The sequence below is a fragment of the Leptidea sinapis genome, chromosome 26 (genome assembly GCF_905404315.1).
Source record: "Leptidea sinapis chromosome 26, ilLepSina1.1, whole genome shotgun sequence".
Taxonomy (NCBI): Eukaryota; Metazoa; Arthropoda; class Insecta; order Lepidoptera; family Pieridae; genus Leptidea; species Leptidea sinapis.
Window position 1 is genome coordinate 7,223,161 of NC_066290.1, and position 20,229 is coordinate 7,243,389.

Genomic DNA, 20,229 nt, shown 5'->3' on the forward strand with positions numbered 1-20,229 from the left:
GGCTGAAGGCCGAAATCCGAATGCGGAATTATTGTTTTGGATTGTGTCTCCGAGACTGAATATTTTTTTTAAAATAAGGGTTATGGAAATTTTCTTAAAATAATATAAGGCCTATAAAAAATGCAGTTGTTTTCTGGTTTAAAAATATATCATCTCAATAAAATAATGAATAAAACATTTTTGCGTAGAAGTAAAACCATAGGATTTTGGATAAGGTTTCGCCACAAAGCATCCGCCGAGTTGAGAGACGAAAACAACCCTAAAATATCGCAAGATGTATTGAAATTCTTATACAACAATGATGATTACAAGGATTTAATAGATAGAATACCTAAGAATTTATTAAAAAGGTACAAAACACCAGAAACCATGTACATGATAAACAAAAAGTCTGCTAAACTTATTTGCGATACTGTTAAATGCCACTTTGATAAGAATGCACCTATAGTTGAAGTAAACCCTGGATTTGGATTTTTGACAGAAGAAATTCTGCAGTGCCAAGAAAATCCTGTATATCTCTATGAACATGCCAAATATTTTGATCCCTTTCTCTGTGTAAGCTAACCAATTATGCTTGATAACTTTAAATCTCTAAGTTTTGTTTATTCTTAAACAAGTGAACTTGCATCTAAATGTCCTGTAAGTGAATAACATCTCAGATTTCTAGTATTTTCTTAATATTAATATAATGGACCATTCCATTTCCAACAAGCCATGCCAATAACAAAACTTCGTTTTAGGAATTGCAAAAAAAATATCCAGGAAGAATCAATTACAAAATAGCGGATTTTTTCGGTATGTGGAAATTAGCATTCATGGATAAGATGGATGAAGGTACAAGGATACAAGAGCTACTTGGTGACTTAGCATCTCAAAGCCCTAGTAAGTATGTGTTAGTTTTATGTACCTCAAACAAATATAGCACAACAATTTTAAGTGATAAATGGTATTATTGTCAGCGACATGGGACGGGTCGTCCCCTTCCCTAAAATATGGTTGGCGATGGCTGTCTCATGTGTCATGCTTGTGAACGGGCGCTGCTTGTGGTGGCAGGATGATCCTGTTGCCGGAGACTCGGTTTCAGATTCTTAAAAATTATTGTGTATATATATATGTATGGATTTACTTTTTTGACTTACTCATGTAAGACATTGACTTTTTGATGTTTGAGTGTGTATGTTGCATCATTTTACATATTATATTGTAATTTGAAATGACTTGTAAATTGATGTACTTAAATGTAAATCTTGATGTGAAAGAGTGGCAATGAGTTTCTTGCTACTTCTTCTCATTAGCTCAACCCTTTCATTCATAAGTGACCTACATGAACAAACTGATTTTAATTTGATTTGATTAAATATACTAATTTATTTTACATTCCAAAATTGATGGACAGTTGGGGATTTGTATTCAAATGTAAATTAAATTTGAAAATATAACTCACACTTACATTACTTAATGTTCAAGGTAAAACACTGAAAATATTAGGAGCCATGCCGGGCTTATCCTTTGTAAAACATCTAATTAATACAATTGTCTTTCACAACACAACAAATGAGATCGGACACCCAGACTTATTTATTATAATGCCTGGACATCATTATGAGGTAAGGAGTTGCTAATTGATTACTAATAGTTTTGTATTGTTATTTTTTAATATATCAAATCAAATTATTTATTAATAACACCATTGTTACAAGTGAAAAAATAAAAATAACTCAATTAAAAATTAAAATTAAATATTATATTTTATATATTCTAAAATAAGTGTACTTTTATGTGTTACCTAGTCAAATAACTGGCATCTTGTAAAACTCCTCCACTGAGTAAAGTTGTGTCTTAAACACCGTTGTGGAAGTTGAATCTTTCTTGATCGAGTTCGCCAGCCTGTTATACACAGATGGACCCATTATGTCTACTGATCTCTCCGATTTTCACAGCTTATAGTCTGGCACGACTAGTAAGTGTGCGAGATTGTTGCTGCGTAAAGATCTGGATGTATTAACACCTTTCTGTCGGAAGATGTTTATATTACTACATGTGTACAGTGCTATTTGATAAATCATCTCGCAAGGTAGATGTATGATTTTATATTGTTTTATATAATTTATAATGTTTTTTTTTCAGTTCCTCACTGATAGTTCAATTCAATTAGGCAAACATAGAACTGTGCCATCTTTATTTCAATTATTATTCTCCTTTAAAATTTTAACCAAAGTGCCTAAATTACATTTTTTGCCATGGAGTGTTCAACAGAGCAACAAAAAGCCCTCATTGGTAAGTGTTAATGTGAGATGTGCCAAATCGTTATAAATTTAACCTTTGCGTTCTAGGAAACTGATTTGCATGGTATGCCTCCGATCAACATGATTTTATGTGCATATTAGTTTACGTCTATCAATAGATTGCTTATAAATTGGATGCTTTGAGTGTATGTATCAGAAAACAATTGAAACAAGCTACAAAACCATGCAAAATAAACCATCTTATAAACAAAATAAGCTTCAGAACTTGGTGAGGTAATATGGTGCCATACAGCACACTCGGTTTTAATGTATCTGAAAAGCCTAGTGACCTGGGGCACTGCCAATTTGGGAAGGTTAATAATACATGGGAATAGGTAGGCTTAAAATGCATTTATTCTCAACTAGCTGACCCGGCAAACGTTGTTTTGCCATATAAATTGTATTGATCTTTTCCTTGCCAGTTGATAAGAGATGGCGCTAGTTGTATTCATTAGTAACAATCACACTTCTTTTATATTTTGTGTAATTCACACTATAGTTTTATAAATTATAGCCTATTTGTTATTCTGGTGTGTAAGCTATATTATTGTAAAGTTTCATGAAAATCTACTCAGTAGATTTTGCGTTAAAGAAGTTCAAACATACATCCAGACATACAAACTTTCACATTTATAATATTAGTAGGATATTAGTAGGACACATTTTTTTTTTTGAATAATTTTTTAATGTCAATTGGAGCATTACCACCTCTTCTTCCAAATGTATCACTCTCTCAAGAGAAAATACTCCCAGTATTATTTTTGCATTTTTTTAAAAACATACTTTAAAATAGGTATGCAATGCATTCATTTTTGTATGCGAGTGGCATATAAAAGAAAGCACTCAACAGTACTTTGCTTGTCCATAGGACACCTAAACATAGTTATACCTACATTAGTAGCTCAGAAGGCCTACCATCAAATTTTAATTAGTGATTCAATTCAAATTTCAAAGCTCATGGTCACTCAGAGGGCAATGAAGAAGGCTATGCTCGGAGTTTCCCTGCGAGATCGAATCAGAAATGTGCAGATCCATAGAGGAACCACAGTCACCGACATAGCCCAAATGATTGCGAAACTAAAGTGGCAGTGAGCAGGGCACATAGTTCGACAGACAGATGGCCGTTGGGGCAGTAAAGTCCGCAAATGGCGACCACGTACCGGAAGACGCAGTGTTGGTAGGCCACCCATAAGATGCACCGACGATCTGATAAGATAGCCGGAATACGTTTGATGAGGCCAGCGCAGGACCGATCGTCGTGGAAATCTTTGGGGTAGGCCTTTGTCCAGCAGTGGACATCTTCCAGCTGATGATGATGATGACGAAATGAATAACAAAATGGTTACTGTTAGTCATCCCTAACTACTAACTGATTGCAATATATAAGTATTTTTTTCTACTAACATCAAAACTTGTTGTAAGTAGGAAAAGTTACTAAAGACCCGATTTCACCCTTCGCACTTGTTATTCACGCGCACTTGTGGAAGGTATGGACGAAATATTTGAAAGCTTATAAACCTAAAGCTGTTAGAATATGAATTGCTACATGAAGTGGCAATCTTCAGCGGCGCCTATTTCTGCCGTGAAGCAGTAATGTGTAAGCATTACTGTGTGAAAAGGTAGATATATATGTTGGTTTTATGGTAAAAGTATTTATTTACTCAAGGTATTAAACTTATCTATGATACTTGCTAAATTACTATATTTAATGGTTCTACTGGTGAGTACACGGATCTCTACTATTAATTGGTTAAAATGGTTACTCGGACCAGTCCTGTAATGGTTATAGGCAAATGGTTAATGGTAACTAGGACTGGACCGATCAATGGTTACTCGCGTACTGCATCTCTACTATGCATTGGTTATAAATAATAATGGTTAAAATGATTACTCGGGCCGGTCCTGTAATGGTCAATGGTAACCAGGACCGGCCCGATCAATAGTCACCCGCGTACTGCCTTACTAACTGCAACTCATGGTTTTATTACAATTAATTTTATTTACTAAGCAATATTTGTAATATAATGCTGTTCGATGGATTTACTTCGAACATACTCCCGAGCACAAAAGAAAAATTAACAATAGCAGGTTATATGAAAATATCTCTAAATTATAAAACTATTGGTTATGCTAAACAACAATAATAGTAATAATGTAAGAAAAAACGAATGTACAAAACATACTTAAATAAAACTAATTATACTAAAACTGCAATAAATTTAAAAATACAATTGTCACACTAAAGTGTCCTCGTACAGAACGTTACTTCGATTGACTCTCGGCCATCTATTCGCGAAGTTTGGCAAACGATCACTATCACTTATATTTGGTAATTCAGTGACACTCAGCTGACGGTCAGCTGTACTCCCATAGCCCATTTCCCCGCGGGAACATTATCGTCATGCATAACTACTAAATCCCCAATTTCGACATTCTTTTTAATGTCCATCCATTTATTTCTGGAGGATAACCTTTTTTAATAATTCTTTTTTAACCGGATAACGAGCGTACGGGTCACCTGATGTTAAGTGATCACCGCCGCCCACACTCTCCTGCAACACCAGAGGAATCACAAGAGCGTTGCCGGCCTTTAAGGAAGGTGTACGCGCTTTTCTTGAAGGTACCCATGTCGTATCGTCCCGGAAACACCGCACACGGAAGCTCATTCCACAGCTTCGTGGTACGAGGAAGAAAGCTCCTTGAAAACCGCACTGTGGAGGACCGCCACACATCCAGATGGTGGGGATGAAATCCTAACTTGTGGCGTGTCGTGCGAAGGTGGAATTCGGCGGCAGGAATCAGGTTGAACAGCTCTTCGGAACACTCCCCGTGATAGATGCGGTAGAAAACACACAATGAAGCGACATCTCTACGCAACGCCAAATGATCCAGCCGTTCACAGAGTACTGGGTCCCCGACAATTCCAGCTGCTCTACGTTGCACGCGGTCAAATGGATCGAGCTGATACTGGGGTGCGCCAGACCAGAGATGACAGCAATACTCCATGTGAGGCCGGACCTGCGCTTTGTAGAGCGCTAGAATGTGAGCCGGCTTGAAGTATTGCCGTGCTCTATTTATGACGCCCAGTTTCTTTGAAGCCAGTTTGGCTTTGCCCTCCAGATGGCCACGGAATTGGCAATTGCTCGAGATTTCGAGACCCAGTATTCCGATACTAGGCGAGGCTTTAAGGGAAGTGTTCTCGAAGAGCGGTGATACGGCAAATGGGGTTTTTTTAGTGGTAAACGCGCAAACTTGAGTCTTCTGGGGGTTAAATTAGACAAGGTTCAACTTACCCCATTCCGCGACCTTCTCGAGAGAGGACTCGATAGAAGACACAAGTTTCTCCCGGCACTGGTCGACGTTTTCCCGAGAGAGACCTGCATGGCCCGTGTATACGGCATCACCAGTGCTGTCGTCTGCATAGCAATGCATGTTGGCGGTGTCCAACATATCATTGATATGCAGAAGAAACAGCGTGGGAGATAGCACACAGCCTTGGGGAACTCCAGCGTTCACGGGCTTGGGATTCGAGCAATAACCGTCGATAACGACCTGTATGCTGCGCCCAGTGAGGAAGCTGGAGGTCCACTTGCATAAGCTCTCGGGAAGCCCAAATGATGGAAGTTTTGCGAGGAGCGCCTTGTGCCATACACGATCAAAGGCCTTCGCTATATCCAGACCAACTGCCAGGCCTTCCCCCTTGCTTTCAATAGCCGCCGCCCATCTATGTGTTAGGTATACCAGAAGATCGCCAGTCGACCGACCATTGCGAAAGCCGTTCTGCCGGTCGTTGATCAACTGGTGACCCTCAAGGTATACCAAGAGCTGGCGGTTAATTATGCTCTCCATGATTTTGGAGAGTAGGGAGGTAATCGCAATAGGCCTGTAGTTTGCCGGATCCGAACTGTCTCCTTTTTTTGGGATCGGATGGACAAGGGCTGACTTCCATGAATCAGGGACTACGCCTTTTGAATAAGAGTGCCGGAATAAACGCGTTAGCACCGGCGTCAACTCAGGGGCACACGTTCTAAGCACGATTGGAGAAATGCCATCCGGCCCGCTCGACTTCCTGACGTCCAACGAAAACAGAGCTCGCCTAACAGTTTTCTGTCGGAACTGTACTTCAGCTCTTCAGAACTTTGCAGTTCGGATCCTTTGAGCCCAGCGCCGCAACCCAAGTTCGATACGCCTGTTTTTTGCAGTCAGATGCTGCTTTAACTGACGCATCGAACCAGGGCTGTGATCTGCCAGCGATCGGTACTACAGAGCTTGGTATAAAAATATCCATGCCCTGCAGTATCACATCGGCTACTGCAACGGCGCAGGCACTAGGATCATCCGAAGGGAAACAAACCCTGCCCCAAGGGTAGGATGCAAAAAAGGAACGCATCCTATCCCAATCTGCTGACTTGTAGTGCCAAACGCGGCGGGTCGCTGGTGGTCTGCGACGTTGGCGTCGGATAGGCACTACACTCCTGACCAGGCAATGGTCGGACGTTCCGAGAGGGACGTCGACAGAGACCTGGTAACCATCGGGATGTGTAGTCAGCAGAAGATCTAATAAGGACCGCATGTGGCTATCCACATCCGGGAGCCGCGTCGGCGACTCAACCAATTGGGACAGACCATACGCCAATGCAAAATTATGCACAGATCGCCCTGCGTAGTCTGTGGTACGTGATCCAAGCCATTCGGCATTGTGCCCGTTGAAATCACCCAAGACTACGATTTCAGCGGAGGGGATCTGAGCAAGCACGTCATCAAATGCCGCTTGAACGCAGCCCATGAGGTGATCCGTTTCTGCGTTACCACTATGGGACCTGTAGACACACGCATAGATGCGGACGCGGTCCTCTAAATCTACGCGGAGCCAGAGAGTAGACAGGCCCCTACCCTCAAAATTGCCGAGACGGCGACAGCAGATATCCTCCCTAACGTACACACATACCCACCACATACATGAGGCATGAAATTATGCTCAATTTTGTACCCGGGGTACGTTAAATATGACGTATCGCTAGGTCGAGATATCTGCGTCTCCGTAAGGAAACACAAGGCCGGCTGCGACGTCTCAAGGTGGTGGTGGACGGCGTTTAAGTTGGAGTGAATTCCCCGGATATCTACTTAATATTCGGTTTTCCATCTCTTCCATAAGTCTTGAAACAAGATAGTAGTCAAATGCCACCTGGTTCTAGCATCTTGACCAGTTTCTATGATAGTGGTGCCTGGTCGGGCCATTAAAAAATGAGCTGGAGTCAAAAAATCTAGGCCATCCGGGTTTTCATTTAATGCACAAAGAGGTCTCGAATTCAAACACGATTCGATCCTTGCTAATATCGTGGGGTACTCCTCGAACGTCATTTTTTGTTTCCCAATAATTCTCTTCAAATGGTATTTAAGGCTTCGAACAGCACGCTCCCAAAGTCCGCCAGCATTTGGCCATAGTGAAACATTAAAATGCCATTCAATACCCAGTGTAGATATTTCGGACAGAAAGCTGTCACTGAATACTTTTTGAAGTTTTTCATACATTTCTTGTAACAATCTATTAGCTCCCACGAAATTAGTTCCATTGTCACTATACATGTGACGTGGGGCTCCTCGTCTTGCGGCATTCTATTAAGGGTGGCTAAAAAGGTTGCACTGGTTAGATCCGATACAAGCTCGATATGTACAGCCTTGGTGACCATGCATATAAATAACGCTATGTAGCCCTTGGTAGTCTTTATTCCACGTCTTTTGTTACTTTTAACGTCAACGAACCCTGTGTAGTCTACACCACAATGATAAAACGCGTGTTCGGTATCCACTCTTGAGGTTGGTAAATCTCCCATTTGCCTAAGGTGTGACAATGTGAGTCTAGCTCCGCCATGAAACGTTAATTCATGAGCTTTTTGAATGAGGAGCATGGTTAAACGATGGTAATCTTAATATCCATGCAAAAATGCGATTAATAAACTTTAAACTAGATGGTTTAACTTCTAGCTTGGTTGTATAAATGGTTAAATCCTGTTGGTTATTTTTTATGGAAGAAAGCCATTTAGGGCCTTGCCACCATAACAAGTGATGTTTTAGTTGTTGCACAGTCATACCCCGGCTTGCGCAATCCGCGGGGTTATTACTCGTTTTAACATATTTCCAATTCTTGGATGGTACTAAAGTGGTTATTGCTTTCACTCAGTTGGCATCAAGTGGTTTCCACCGCGCGGGATCACCTTGGATCCACCCTAATACAGCAGTAGAATCTACCCAGCAGTGTATGTCTATAAAATAATTTTTAAAGCAATTTTGAACTTTATACATTAGTGCTGCCAATAGGTGAGCATCCATTAATTCTAATCTAGGTATTGACACGACTTTGCTCACGGCTGTCAGTCTTGCCTTTGCGGCCATTAATGTAATGTTTACTTTATTACTTATTATTGTTTTACAATATATGACACATGCGTAGGCTTGAGGAAGCTCTGAATCCCAATCTAATTTAGATAACCACATCTTTTGAAATAAAATTTTCTAAGTTGTGCTTACGGGGGTGAGCGACCCTAATGGATCAAATAACTTAGAAATATTAGAAAGTAGCGATCTTTAGGTATTTACAGAAGTTGATTTTATCTTAAATTGAAAAATAAATCTATCCTTTTGTGGGTTCCATCCTAGTCCCAATGCTTTGGTTGATTCATGCTGCTTAAATTCAAGTGGATTCATATTACATTGGTCAGGCTCTAAATCTTCTAATAGTGTTGGTTCGTTTGATATCTATTTTCGTAAGTTAAATCCTGCGGTATTCAATAACTTTATTAAATCTTGTTTTAACTTTTGGGCTTTTTCTAGTGAAAAACTACCCCCGCAGTAATCGTCCATATAGAAATGATTTTCTAGTGCATGGGAAGCTTCTGGGAAATTCACGCTTTCATCTTCTGCCAACTTCTTTAAGCACATCATTGCCAGAAATGGTGCTGGTTTGGTTCCATAAGCGACGGTGGTTAATTGATAGGTTTTAATTTTTTGGTTAGGTCTATCCCTCCATAATATTTTTTGGTAATTTTGGTCATTAATATTTATATCCATCTGCCGGTACATTTTCTCGATGTCGGCACTGTAAGCATATTTATACTGTCGCCATTTCAATATTAATTCGGAAAGGTCTTGTTGTAGATTAGGACCGCGACACAGGATGTCATTGAGGCTGTAACCTAACGAAGAACGGATGGATGCATTAAATACTACCCTTATATCGGATAACTCCGATCGGAATCCACCACCACGAAATTACGTCTACTAAATCAGATTATTCTACCACACCAGGGTGTTAACCCTGGTGTGGTAGATATATAGTGCATGGTTTTAGGTTTATATAATCATTAATAAACTTATGGTATTCCATCTTATATTCTAAATTCTTATCAAATTTTCTCTCTGAGCTCCGAAATTGGGCTAAGGCTAATGGTTTGGTTGTACCCAATTTTTCTTTAAAATCGTTTTTAAATGGAAGGCGGACTTCGTATCTCCCATTTGTCAATCTGTTTGTGGTCCTTATAAAATAATTTATACAATCTTGGTCTTCACTGGTCATTTCATTTGGTTGAGATATATCTTCTACCTCCCAGAATTTACACAGGTCTTCAGTCTGCTCGGTGTGTAGTACAACATTACATCTGTAAAATGGATTCATGCTGCCACAGAGCAGCCAGCCAAACTGTGTTTGCTGAGCGATAGGTAAGTTTTCGCTCTTTATAATGCCTTCCAATATAATATTTGAATAAACATCCGCCCCAAGAATTAAATCAACAGGACGACTTACATAAAACTCATGTGAGTGACCATCATGACATGAGAAACCATCATGGGTTTAGTAAAAGTATTATTAGGCAAATTTTTTATTAAATTATTCATGATTAATACGTTCGTTCTCATATTAAATTCATTGTATAAGGACTTGAGCCCAATATTGATCATTCCTTTGCAGTTATTTTCTTTTTCACCTACTCCGAAAATGTTTCCTTTACATTGACTGCGTTTCAATCCTAATATATGAGCGGTTTTTTCGTTTATTAACGAAATCTGTGATCCCTGATCAATCAAAGCTCGAATAGTATGTTGCGTGCTATCGGTTCCTGTAACCTTTACCAAAGCGGTGGCCAAAAGTATCTCTGACCAATCATCTCTGGTCACGTGTGTGGAGTTAGATCCGGAACCTTTGTCATTTGTTCTGGAACTATAGCCTGGTCGATGAACTGGTTTTGCTGACAAATGTTGACACAGTTTCATTATAGCATTGTGCAACAAACTATTGTGTTTCTTTAAACATATGCGACAGCGTTTTTCCGAATAACATGTTTTATTAAAATGGTCAATTAAACAATTTGAACGATACCGATATTTGCTAATTGTTTCCAACTTCTTGTCGTCAGGCATGTTGTGAAATGCATTGCAATGCCATAATCGATGTTCAGCATTACACACTATGCAAGTCGATGACCTCGACACGTGTAAAGTATTGCCGTTGGACTTAACATTATTATTTCTAATTGAGAATTTTTGGCCTGATCGGATATGGTTATTTTGTGATAGGGGTTGTACTATCATTTGATGACTGGTCTGGTCTTGCTTACGACGGGATGATCCTTCTAACGTAGTAAACTTTGCTTCTAAATAATCGAAAAATTCTTGAAGTATGGGTAATTCCCGGGGTTTTTTCACAAAACTAATATACTCTGCAAAGGATTCATTGTCTAATTTTTGGGCTAACAGATAAACTAGCAGCGGATCCCAAGTTGTTATATCCACTCCTAGGTTTTTAATAGAATTAAGATACTCCTTGGTAATATCATGGAGCTTTTTCATCATATGTAAAGATGGATGTTACATTAATATGTTACCTACCTAATGGTAGACCAAAAAGTATATTCATATGAGATGTAAATATAAGCTTGTCATTATTAAATCTATGGTTAAGAATATCCCAGCATACACTATAATTAACCGAACTAATACTTAAATGGTGTATAAGACGTTCTGCTTCTCCTATCACCTTACTTTTTAAAAATTGCATTTTTTGCGCAGTAGATATGGAAGCATTTTTGTGAATAGCTTCGGTAAACAAATCTTTAAATGCGACCCAGTCGTAGTAATTTCCATTAAAAGTTGGGATCTCCATTTGTGGCGTCGATCTTTCCCGATGCGACTCCGACCACATTTTAGTGCTTATGGTCTTTTTCATATCATTGTATATTTTTTCATACCTATTAAATTCATTTTGGTACCACATATCTTCCCCATTCTCCCCTTCTATTTCCCAATGAAGACTATCAATAATACTCCATCGAGATTGCAAGGACTTAAAGGCATCTGCAAATTCCCACTTACTCTGCATCTGGTCTATTTCAATATTCCCTATTGTTCTCATGAAAGGGGTTGCTCAACAACAGATGCTGGTGTTGAGCTTATTCAGCAAATTTTTGAAGCCTGGGATAATTGTCAGGATGCCGTTGGCATTTTCTGTGATTTATCCAAGGCATTTGACTGTGTTCATCATGAAATCTTAATCAGGAAACTACATCACTATGGTATCAAGGGAGAAGCACTTGGCCTTCTGAAGTCTTATTTGAGCAACAGGTTTCAGATGGTTGAAGTGAACAGTAAGAGGTCAGCTGGATCTTCCATTACCATGGGCGTTCCACAGGGTTCGATTCTTGGGCCATTCCTATTCCTTGTATATATAAATGATTTACCAAACTTTGTACAAAATAAACATGAGATAGTATTGTTTGCAGATGATACTCTCTCGATATCTCCAAAGTAGTGGAATGGTTCACAACGAATAATCTCCTTCTTAATGAAAAAAAAAAACCAAATGTATTAAATTTTCCCTGCCTAATGTTAGACAGCTTGACACAAATATTTTAGTAAAAGACGATGAGTTGAAACCTGTAGATACAACTGTATTTTTAGGGATTAACTTAGATACCAAACTTCAGTGGGGTCCTCATATTATGAATTTGGCGAAAAAGCTTAGTTCTGCAGCATACGCAGTTAAAAAAATTCGGCAACTTACGGATGAAAATACCGCGAGGTTGGTCTACTTCAGCTATTTTCATAGTCTGATGACATACGGTATTTTACTTTGGGGACATGCTGCCGATGTTAACACCATTTTCACACTGCAGAAGCGAGCTATTCGTGCCATCTATAAATTAGGACCAAGAGTGTCACTAAGGGAAAAATTTAAGGAAATAAAAGTTTTGACTTTGACATCGCAATACATATATGAAAACCTTGTTTACGTAAAAAAAATATAAATTCGTTTAAAAAAATTAGTGACACTCATAATGTCAATACTAGAAATAGGGATAGGCTTGCTGTTCATGTAAGTCGACTCCAAAAAGTCACAACTTCATTCAGAGCTCTGTGTATACGTTTTTATAATAAGGTCCCTATTGACATTCATAACCTTTAAATGGATATAAATCAGTGCTAAAGAAAAAGTTGTATACAAAAGGGTACTATAAAATATCTGAATATCTGGATCTAAAGAACCCTTGGGACTGAGCTGCTGGGCTGTTACATGTCTGTGTTAGTTTGATAAATGTCATTATAGTTATATAATTTAAATATTAATATTGTTTCTGTTTTTTAATCAATTTTAATAATCATTATCATGAGTTATGTAATTTGAAACAAAATTGTAAGTAGAGGCATTTAGTAAGTATTGCATAATATGTTGATGAACTTGAATTGTTTTGTTATTCGGTAGATTTCTCGTGGCAGGTATCGTCATGCTCGCTTAAATGCCTCTGCTTGTGGCGGCGACGTGGGGCGGGTCGTTCCCTTCCCTAAAATATGGTCGAGGGAGGCGATGGCTGGTCCATGCGTCATGCTCGTGAACGGGTGCTACTCGTGGGGGCTGGATGATCTTGTTACCGGGAGGTCTGCTTGATGTGTTTTTTTTATTATTATTTCCGTTAAAGTTATTATATATTTTATTTTATGAAATGCTCACATAATGCCTCTATTTATTTACGGTATGTGTGGATTGATGCATCTACTATACTCAATAACTCTTGTGTTTATAAGTATTAATTTACTTTTTTTTTCTTTTTTTGACTTACTCATGTAAGCCTTTCAGTTTTTGACTTTTGAGTATTTTTGTTGCGTCACTTTGCATATATTGTAATTGAAATGATTTGTAAAACAACTAAAATGTAAATCTTGACTTAAAAGAGTGGCAATGAGTTTCTTGCTACTTCTTCTCATTAACTCAACCCTTTACGAAGTAGCGGTAAATTCAATAAGAAACAATATTTATATATTTTTTTTGACATTCATAAGTGTCATTTTTGTGACCTACATGAATAAAGTGTTTTTGAATTTGAATTTGAAAAGCTCTAAAGTTTATGGTTTGCCTTCTTATCATTTCGTCCAGCTTACTCTCGTTGCCAGACAAAGGAGGTCATTGTACTGCTTCAACCTCTGGTCTCAGGCGGCTACTGCCTGGCTGTGTCATAATTTCTGGTTTACTTGTTTTACGCGTGCGTTTTTATGGTAAGGTACAGCTCTTCAGCTGTATCAAAACAGTTTTTGGTGAAATAAACATGCTCCAACTGACCCAAATCGTTCATTTCTCGGTGGTTATTCTGGTAATCACTCCAATAATTTTCTAACATTTCCAAACGTCTTTTACAGTAGTCTAAGTTTTTTCTACCGGACCCATCTTTCTTAATGTTAGTTAATAATTTGGTTAAAGTGTCAAATATCTCTGTTTGGTTCAAGAAAAGATTTTCCATGGTGTTCATAATTATAATAAACAAAAAGTTAATTAAAATGGATTGATCTGACCTTATAAACTTCTTAAGACAGCTCTTGGACTATACTACACTCACAAGACTGTTTACTATGTCACTGGTTTGCTTCGAATTCACGAAAATACCTCTTAACACTCGCGAACCGAACTATTCTCGAAGGACCATGAAAAGGGGTTGCACTTAGGGGTAGATATATATGTTGGTTTATGGTGAAAGTATTTATTTACTTAAGGTATTAAACTTATCTATGATACTTGCTAAATTACTATATTTAATGGTTCTACTGGTGAGTTCGCGGATCTCTACTATTAATTGGTTAAAATGGTTACTCGGACCAGTCCTGTAATGGCTATAGGCAAATGGTTAATGGTAACTAGGACCGGAGCGATCAATGGTTACTCGGGCCGGTCCTGTAATGGTCAATGGTAACCAGGACCGGCCCGATCAATGGTCACCCGCGTACTGCCTTACTAAAGGCAACTCATGGTTTTATTACAATTGATTTTATCTACTAAGCAATATTTGTAATATAATGCTGTTCGATGGATTTACTTCGAACACTGTGTTTCGGTCTGAAGGGGCGCCGTAGCTAGTGTAATTACTGGGCAAATGAGACTCAACATCTTATGTCTCAAGGTGACGAGCGCAGTTGTAGTGCCGCTCAGAATTTATGGGTTTTTTTAAGAATCCTGAGCGGCACTGCATTGTAATGGGCAGGGCGTATCAATTACCATCAGCTGAACGTCCTGCTCGCCTTATCCCTTATTGTCATAAAAAAAATCTTATAATGTTTAGGACGAATGCGAATATTACCTTTTAGTGCGCAACTGTTTCTCTATAGCTACCTCTAGATATACCATTCTATTTCCTTCGTTTCTTAGCTTTCGTGTTGAAATATAAACCTAGAATAACATACCCCTCTGTGACGGAATACTGACAGTTCTCCCCAATTTTTTTGTATTGTTTACTCTGAAGAAATCACTTAGGGTATGTTCCGATATGCACTGCGACCACTGTACAGTGTGACGTCAATTTATTATACTGTGAAGCCGTTCCTTTATAGCCAGTTATACTGGTTACCTACTATTTAAAACGGAACGCAATCCCATACACTGTCAGGCGTATTTTTTGACGCAGCATTCAAATGAGTATATTAAAGTTTTCTAGTTCATTAAAAATTAAAACTGCTGTTGGAGTACTGTCAAATTAAAATTATTTGGGATTAAACTGTATGTATTGTTTATAAAACGTTAGGCACTCGAGTGGTTTTGACTGATCACGTGATCAAAGTACTGCGAGTACCTTACCTCGAAAACGCCAGTGCTCACAGTAGAATATGGCAACGATTTACGACGTCATATATAGGGTACTGCGGCAGTATACTGGCAGTCCACAACGGAACGAATTTTTCTACGGTCTTAGCACTGTGCAGTGCTCGCAGTGCATATGGGAACATACCCTTAAAATTATTTGTTTGTTTGTATTTATAAGTTCATTTGTTCACTAGACTTGATATCTTTCCAGATGGATGATCATTTCTTGTATTTAGTAAATATAACACAAAAGGAGAAACTGCCGTGTCCACCGGAGTATTTACCACTGTTGTGGTATTATTTCAAGCCACAGACCTTCTCGAAAACCACAAGAGTCATTCCAATGTTGGAGTAAGTAAATCATGAAAATACTAGCTCATGTTAAGGATATATTACCAGTGGCTTTATGCCACGGAATGCTTTGGTCGGTACCACAGCAAAGCTATTTTCTGCGGTGAAGTAGTATTATTGTGTTTTGTTTGAAGGGCGCCTAGGTAGTGATCGTAACCCCTGATGGGATGCTGGATTCTCCTTCTCCACATTCTCCTACAACACCAGAGGAAGAATAAGTGCATTGCCGGCCCTTTAGAAAAGTGTACTCGTTGTTTTTGTGGTTTCCAATAGAGGATGTTTCGGTAGTGCGATCACTGGCACACGTGGAATAGGTAAGCGAAGTAGAATCACTTATGAAACAAATTTATTTTTTTATATTTGTTCGTAATTTATCTAAGGACTTCAATTTGCGTCTAGTTTATAATTATTTTTTAGTATTTTTATGTGCACGATGTGTTATTGCAGGAACACGATTTTAGGACTTCCTGTTATAATTTATAGGTTTTTTCTATGAAAATAAGGGACGAGACGAGCAGGACGTTCAGCTGATGGAAATTGATGCGCCCTGCCCATTACAATGCAGTGCCAATCAAGATTCTTGAAAAACCCAAAAATTCTGAGGGGCACTACAATTCCGCTCGTCACATAAGATGTTAAGTCTCATTTGCCCAGTAATTTCACTAGCTACGGCGCCCTTCCGACCAAAACAGAGTTATGTTTACACATTATTGCTTCCGCACAGCCGGCATTCTGTGCCAAGGAGGCTCCCACTGGTGCAAAGAAGCCTCCCACTGTATTTTATAGGTTGACATGTGTATCCTGTGCTGTTTGCCCTTAAATAAATAAGGAAATGCGAACTTAAATAATGTTAACTGTTTTAATGTAGACAATGGATACCTGGCTGTGGAGTGTGGCTGATAACAGGCCAGGATCCTCCAGACACAATCCAACATATTGTGTCAAGTAACGACGCTGCGCTGCCACATATGACTATATTCACCGAATTCGGAGATCTCTCATTACAACAGAAACTCACTCTTTTCAAAAGGTAATCTTATCTTAATATATATAAATTACGTGACACGTTGTTTGTCCGCGATGGACTCCTAAACTAATGAACGGATTTTAATGGGGATTACTTCATGGAGTGCAGTTTAGTCCAACTTGAGAGAAAGGATAGTTTTTATTTCGATTTGGGACCCATGATTATTTTTTTATTCAATATTTGTTTTGTATGTACATATTTTCTTTGAGAGAATTTAGTGACGCACGGTTTGACAGTTCCGCTGTGAAACAATTTCATTATAACAACAGGGAGCATTTTTTACGAAATAATTCTTGATGTTTTGAAATATCGGCAAATTCCTATAAAACAGATTTTTTTTAATATCTGCAGAACAACGTCTGTCGGGTCAGCTAGTTACCTATATATATTGGCATGGGTGCTATTTTAAATTCAGTAAGCCTATGCTATTAAAATACTTTTACACAGTTAACACATTGAAGAGGGGTGCACTTAAGGGGTTAAGATATATATATATTGGTTATTATGGAATAATATTAACTTACTTAAGGTGCTAAATTTACCTATGACACTTGTTATATAACATGAATTAATGGTTCTAGTTGTGAGTACGCTATCGGATCTGAGGGCCTACCATCAACTTTTAATAAGCGATGCGATTCCGATGCAGTTCAGTTTAAGTACCCAAACTGAATTGCTAAAATTCGTACCATGAAGTGCCTTTTACTGAATGGCGTTTGGATCGCTTAAGAATAATGAACGAAATAAATTTGTCTGTGGCCTGCGGTGTGAGAAAGACATGACGCTCTACAGTCGTTGCATAAGTTTGTCTCTCTTATTCGAACCATATGCGTTGCGTTTCGAAACTTAAAATGATATGATATTAGCGGTTTTTTTGCGTAGAAAATACTAACAACACATTTTAAAATTGCGCTTTATAATGTCAAATTATAAACCAGTAATAATAATAATAATTCCTTTATTTCAGGCTACAAGGCCCATAAAATAAATACCTTATAAGGTATAGACTATAGTCTAACATACACATTATATATAACTTAAATCTACGTCACATTTTCGCGGCGATGTGAAGCGCGGGTTCAGTAGCTTCCGGCGGTCGGCGACGTCCGCGATACTTGCGGAACACGACCCCCTTCGGCCACAGCCGCACGTCCAGGAAGGTTGATATATGTTCTGTCGGGACGCGAACAACAAAAGAGTTAAAGTCTACTGCGTGACGCGTCACCAACTTTTCGACTCCCAACCGGAACCTTGTCTTCTCCACCAACTACTGAACAATGTCGGGGGCCTTGGTAGTGTGTTGAAAGCAAGAAACGTAGATATACGGCGCTGGGATTACGGGACGTAGGAGCTGGTTCTGTCCTATCGGTGCTGTGCCACATTGGTTATGACTAGGAGGCCTCCTCTTCTTCCGCTCCACCTTAATGAAGCCATCCTTGTCGGTCACACACTTCGACATAGTTCTACAAGCTGGTTCGGTGCGGGCGTGCCCGCTTCCACTATCTGTCCTCAGCACTGTCTGCTTTCTGGGTTGCTGGCGGATGGCAGCAGCATAGTCACGTTGAGGTGTTGACGTAACGACAGCAGGCGACACGTCCGAGAGGGGAGGAGGTGAGGGACGGGCGGCAAGTACATTACCGCTTACACGTGCGGGCACAGCGGCCGCTGTCGAGTCGAATTTCGCTGATCGCTCAAAACTCGCTGGCGAAGCAATGCAAGCCCCACGTCGTGTGCTGATGTTATTGGCCTCTATTGACCTACTTACAACAGTATTGTTGCGCAAAGTCGCAACTTCAGCTTGCAGGTCCCTGATGGTGTTCTGAGTTCTGCCTCTAATTTCAACACTACTTCTGCCAGGCCTGGCTTAAGGTTTGTGATGTCCTTCAGCAACCTGGTGACGTCGACATGGTCGAAGGTGACGGGCGGTAACTTGTTCAAGTTCCTTGCCACGAAAGACGGTATCCCGTCAGGATCAGTCACCTTCAGGAGAATTATCATGTCCTGAAGACTTCTCTCCCCCCTTTCAACCCTCCTGCGGGACGGCATCTGGTCGGTTTTCATCAAAACCGCGTCTTGGCGTTGATGATCTCCTCACTCTTGAAATTTGATGCACAGATCTGGATGATACTGATCTCGTCCATACTATCAATTGCGTGCTGAAGGAATGCCAGTAATTCATTGGCTATGAGTTTTTCGGAACTCATAGTTATAAAACTGTGCAGCGGCGGTTGCCGCGCAGATCGCGAATATAAATTATATTCGTTAGTTCAGTGAGCATGTACGTTACCGAGCGCGCTCGGAACTGTTTAGCCCCTTTTTGTACTTATTAAATAAAAGTAATATAAATAAATATAGTTCTTTGAATTACAAATGAAATGTTTGCTTATGTGTTTTCGTAATAATAACGAGTTATGAACGCACCTCCGTTTATGTTTGATTTGACATGAGCACAGAGTACATTTTTTTAATTCGTTCTTGCGAACAGGCTATAGCCCGGGCTCTTACTGCCTCATCTTTAGTATTTTCATTTTCGGTATTTATTTTCAGTATTTTGTTTTACAAAAAAGTCCGATAAAGTATTCTCATCTCATCTTTCATCAATAAAATTTTCCTTTTCTGTATATTTACACTATTTTTTAAAAGTTATTAACAACACGATTCACTTTCCTCTAAGGAAGTAGCAACTTTTTTCGAATCGCTCACTTTGACACATAAGCTATCTAGTTTAGGTTGTAATAGTACCTCATGGTACAAATGAATGAACAAACTAAATCAGTTTGCGATTCAATTGATACATTGCGATTTAATCAGTTGATTTGACGTGAACCTAAATTAGATAGCTCTAATCACGTCCTGGTACGAAATAGCAATGCAGTTCATTTTAAGTTGTCAATTGAATCGCAATAAGAGTTCATGGTAGGCTCCCTGTACTATTATTTGGTTACAATGGTTACTCGGACCGGCCCTTTAGTGGTTATAGAAGAATGGTTAATGGTAACTGGGGACGGCCTGATCAATGGTTAAACGCGTACTGCCTTACTGATGGCAACACATGGTTATAAGTAATTAATTTTATCTACTTAGCAATATTTGTAATATAATGCTGTTCGATGGATTTACTTCAAACACACATTATAATTTTTTATGTTTTTTTAAAGTGATAACTCACTTCTAGGGTTGATACACAAATAAATATTGAAAACGAAATTTTATGAACGATGCGGGACTCTGAAGCCACAACCTGAGAGTTGAACAAAGCATACAAGATTTTATGGCGATACGTCACTCGAACGGTTAGCTCAGTTGGCAGAGCACTGGCACGGAACGCCAGAGGTCGTGGGTTCGAGTTCCGCATCGTTCATAAAATTTTGTTGGCAAATCTTATTTATAGTTTTTTTTAATTAATGAACCTCTTACATAAAGAGGAGTTTTAATAAGTATACGAACACCAT

General features: G+C 39.0%; 1 protein-coding gene across 2 annotated transcripts in view; it reads left to right on the forward strand.

Annotated features, from left to right (window-relative positions):
* LOC126972349 (dimethyladenosine transferase 2, mitochondrial) overlaps nucleotides 1-20,229 on the forward strand; it is a 22,033-nt gene continuing 1,804 nt past the window's right edge. Inside the window, exons 1-6 of one of the 2 annotated variants that reach the window (XM_050819034.1) lie at nucleotides 1-555; nucleotides 741-882; nucleotides 1,468-1,607; nucleotides 2,128-2,277; nucleotides 15,611-15,750; nucleotides 16,619-16,780. In XM_050819034.1, coding sequence (XP_050674991.1) covers nucleotides 121-555; nucleotides 741-882; nucleotides 1,468-1,607; nucleotides 2,128-2,277; nucleotides 15,611-15,750; nucleotides 16,619-16,780 — 1,169 coding nt within the window. In that variant the 5' untranslated portion in view covers nucleotides 1-120. The remainder of the gene's footprint in view (nucleotides 556-740; nucleotides 883-1,467; nucleotides 1,608-2,127; nucleotides 2,278-15,610; nucleotides 15,751-16,618; nucleotides 16,781-20,229) is intronic. The other variant, XM_050819035.1, reaches the window with a different exon arrangement.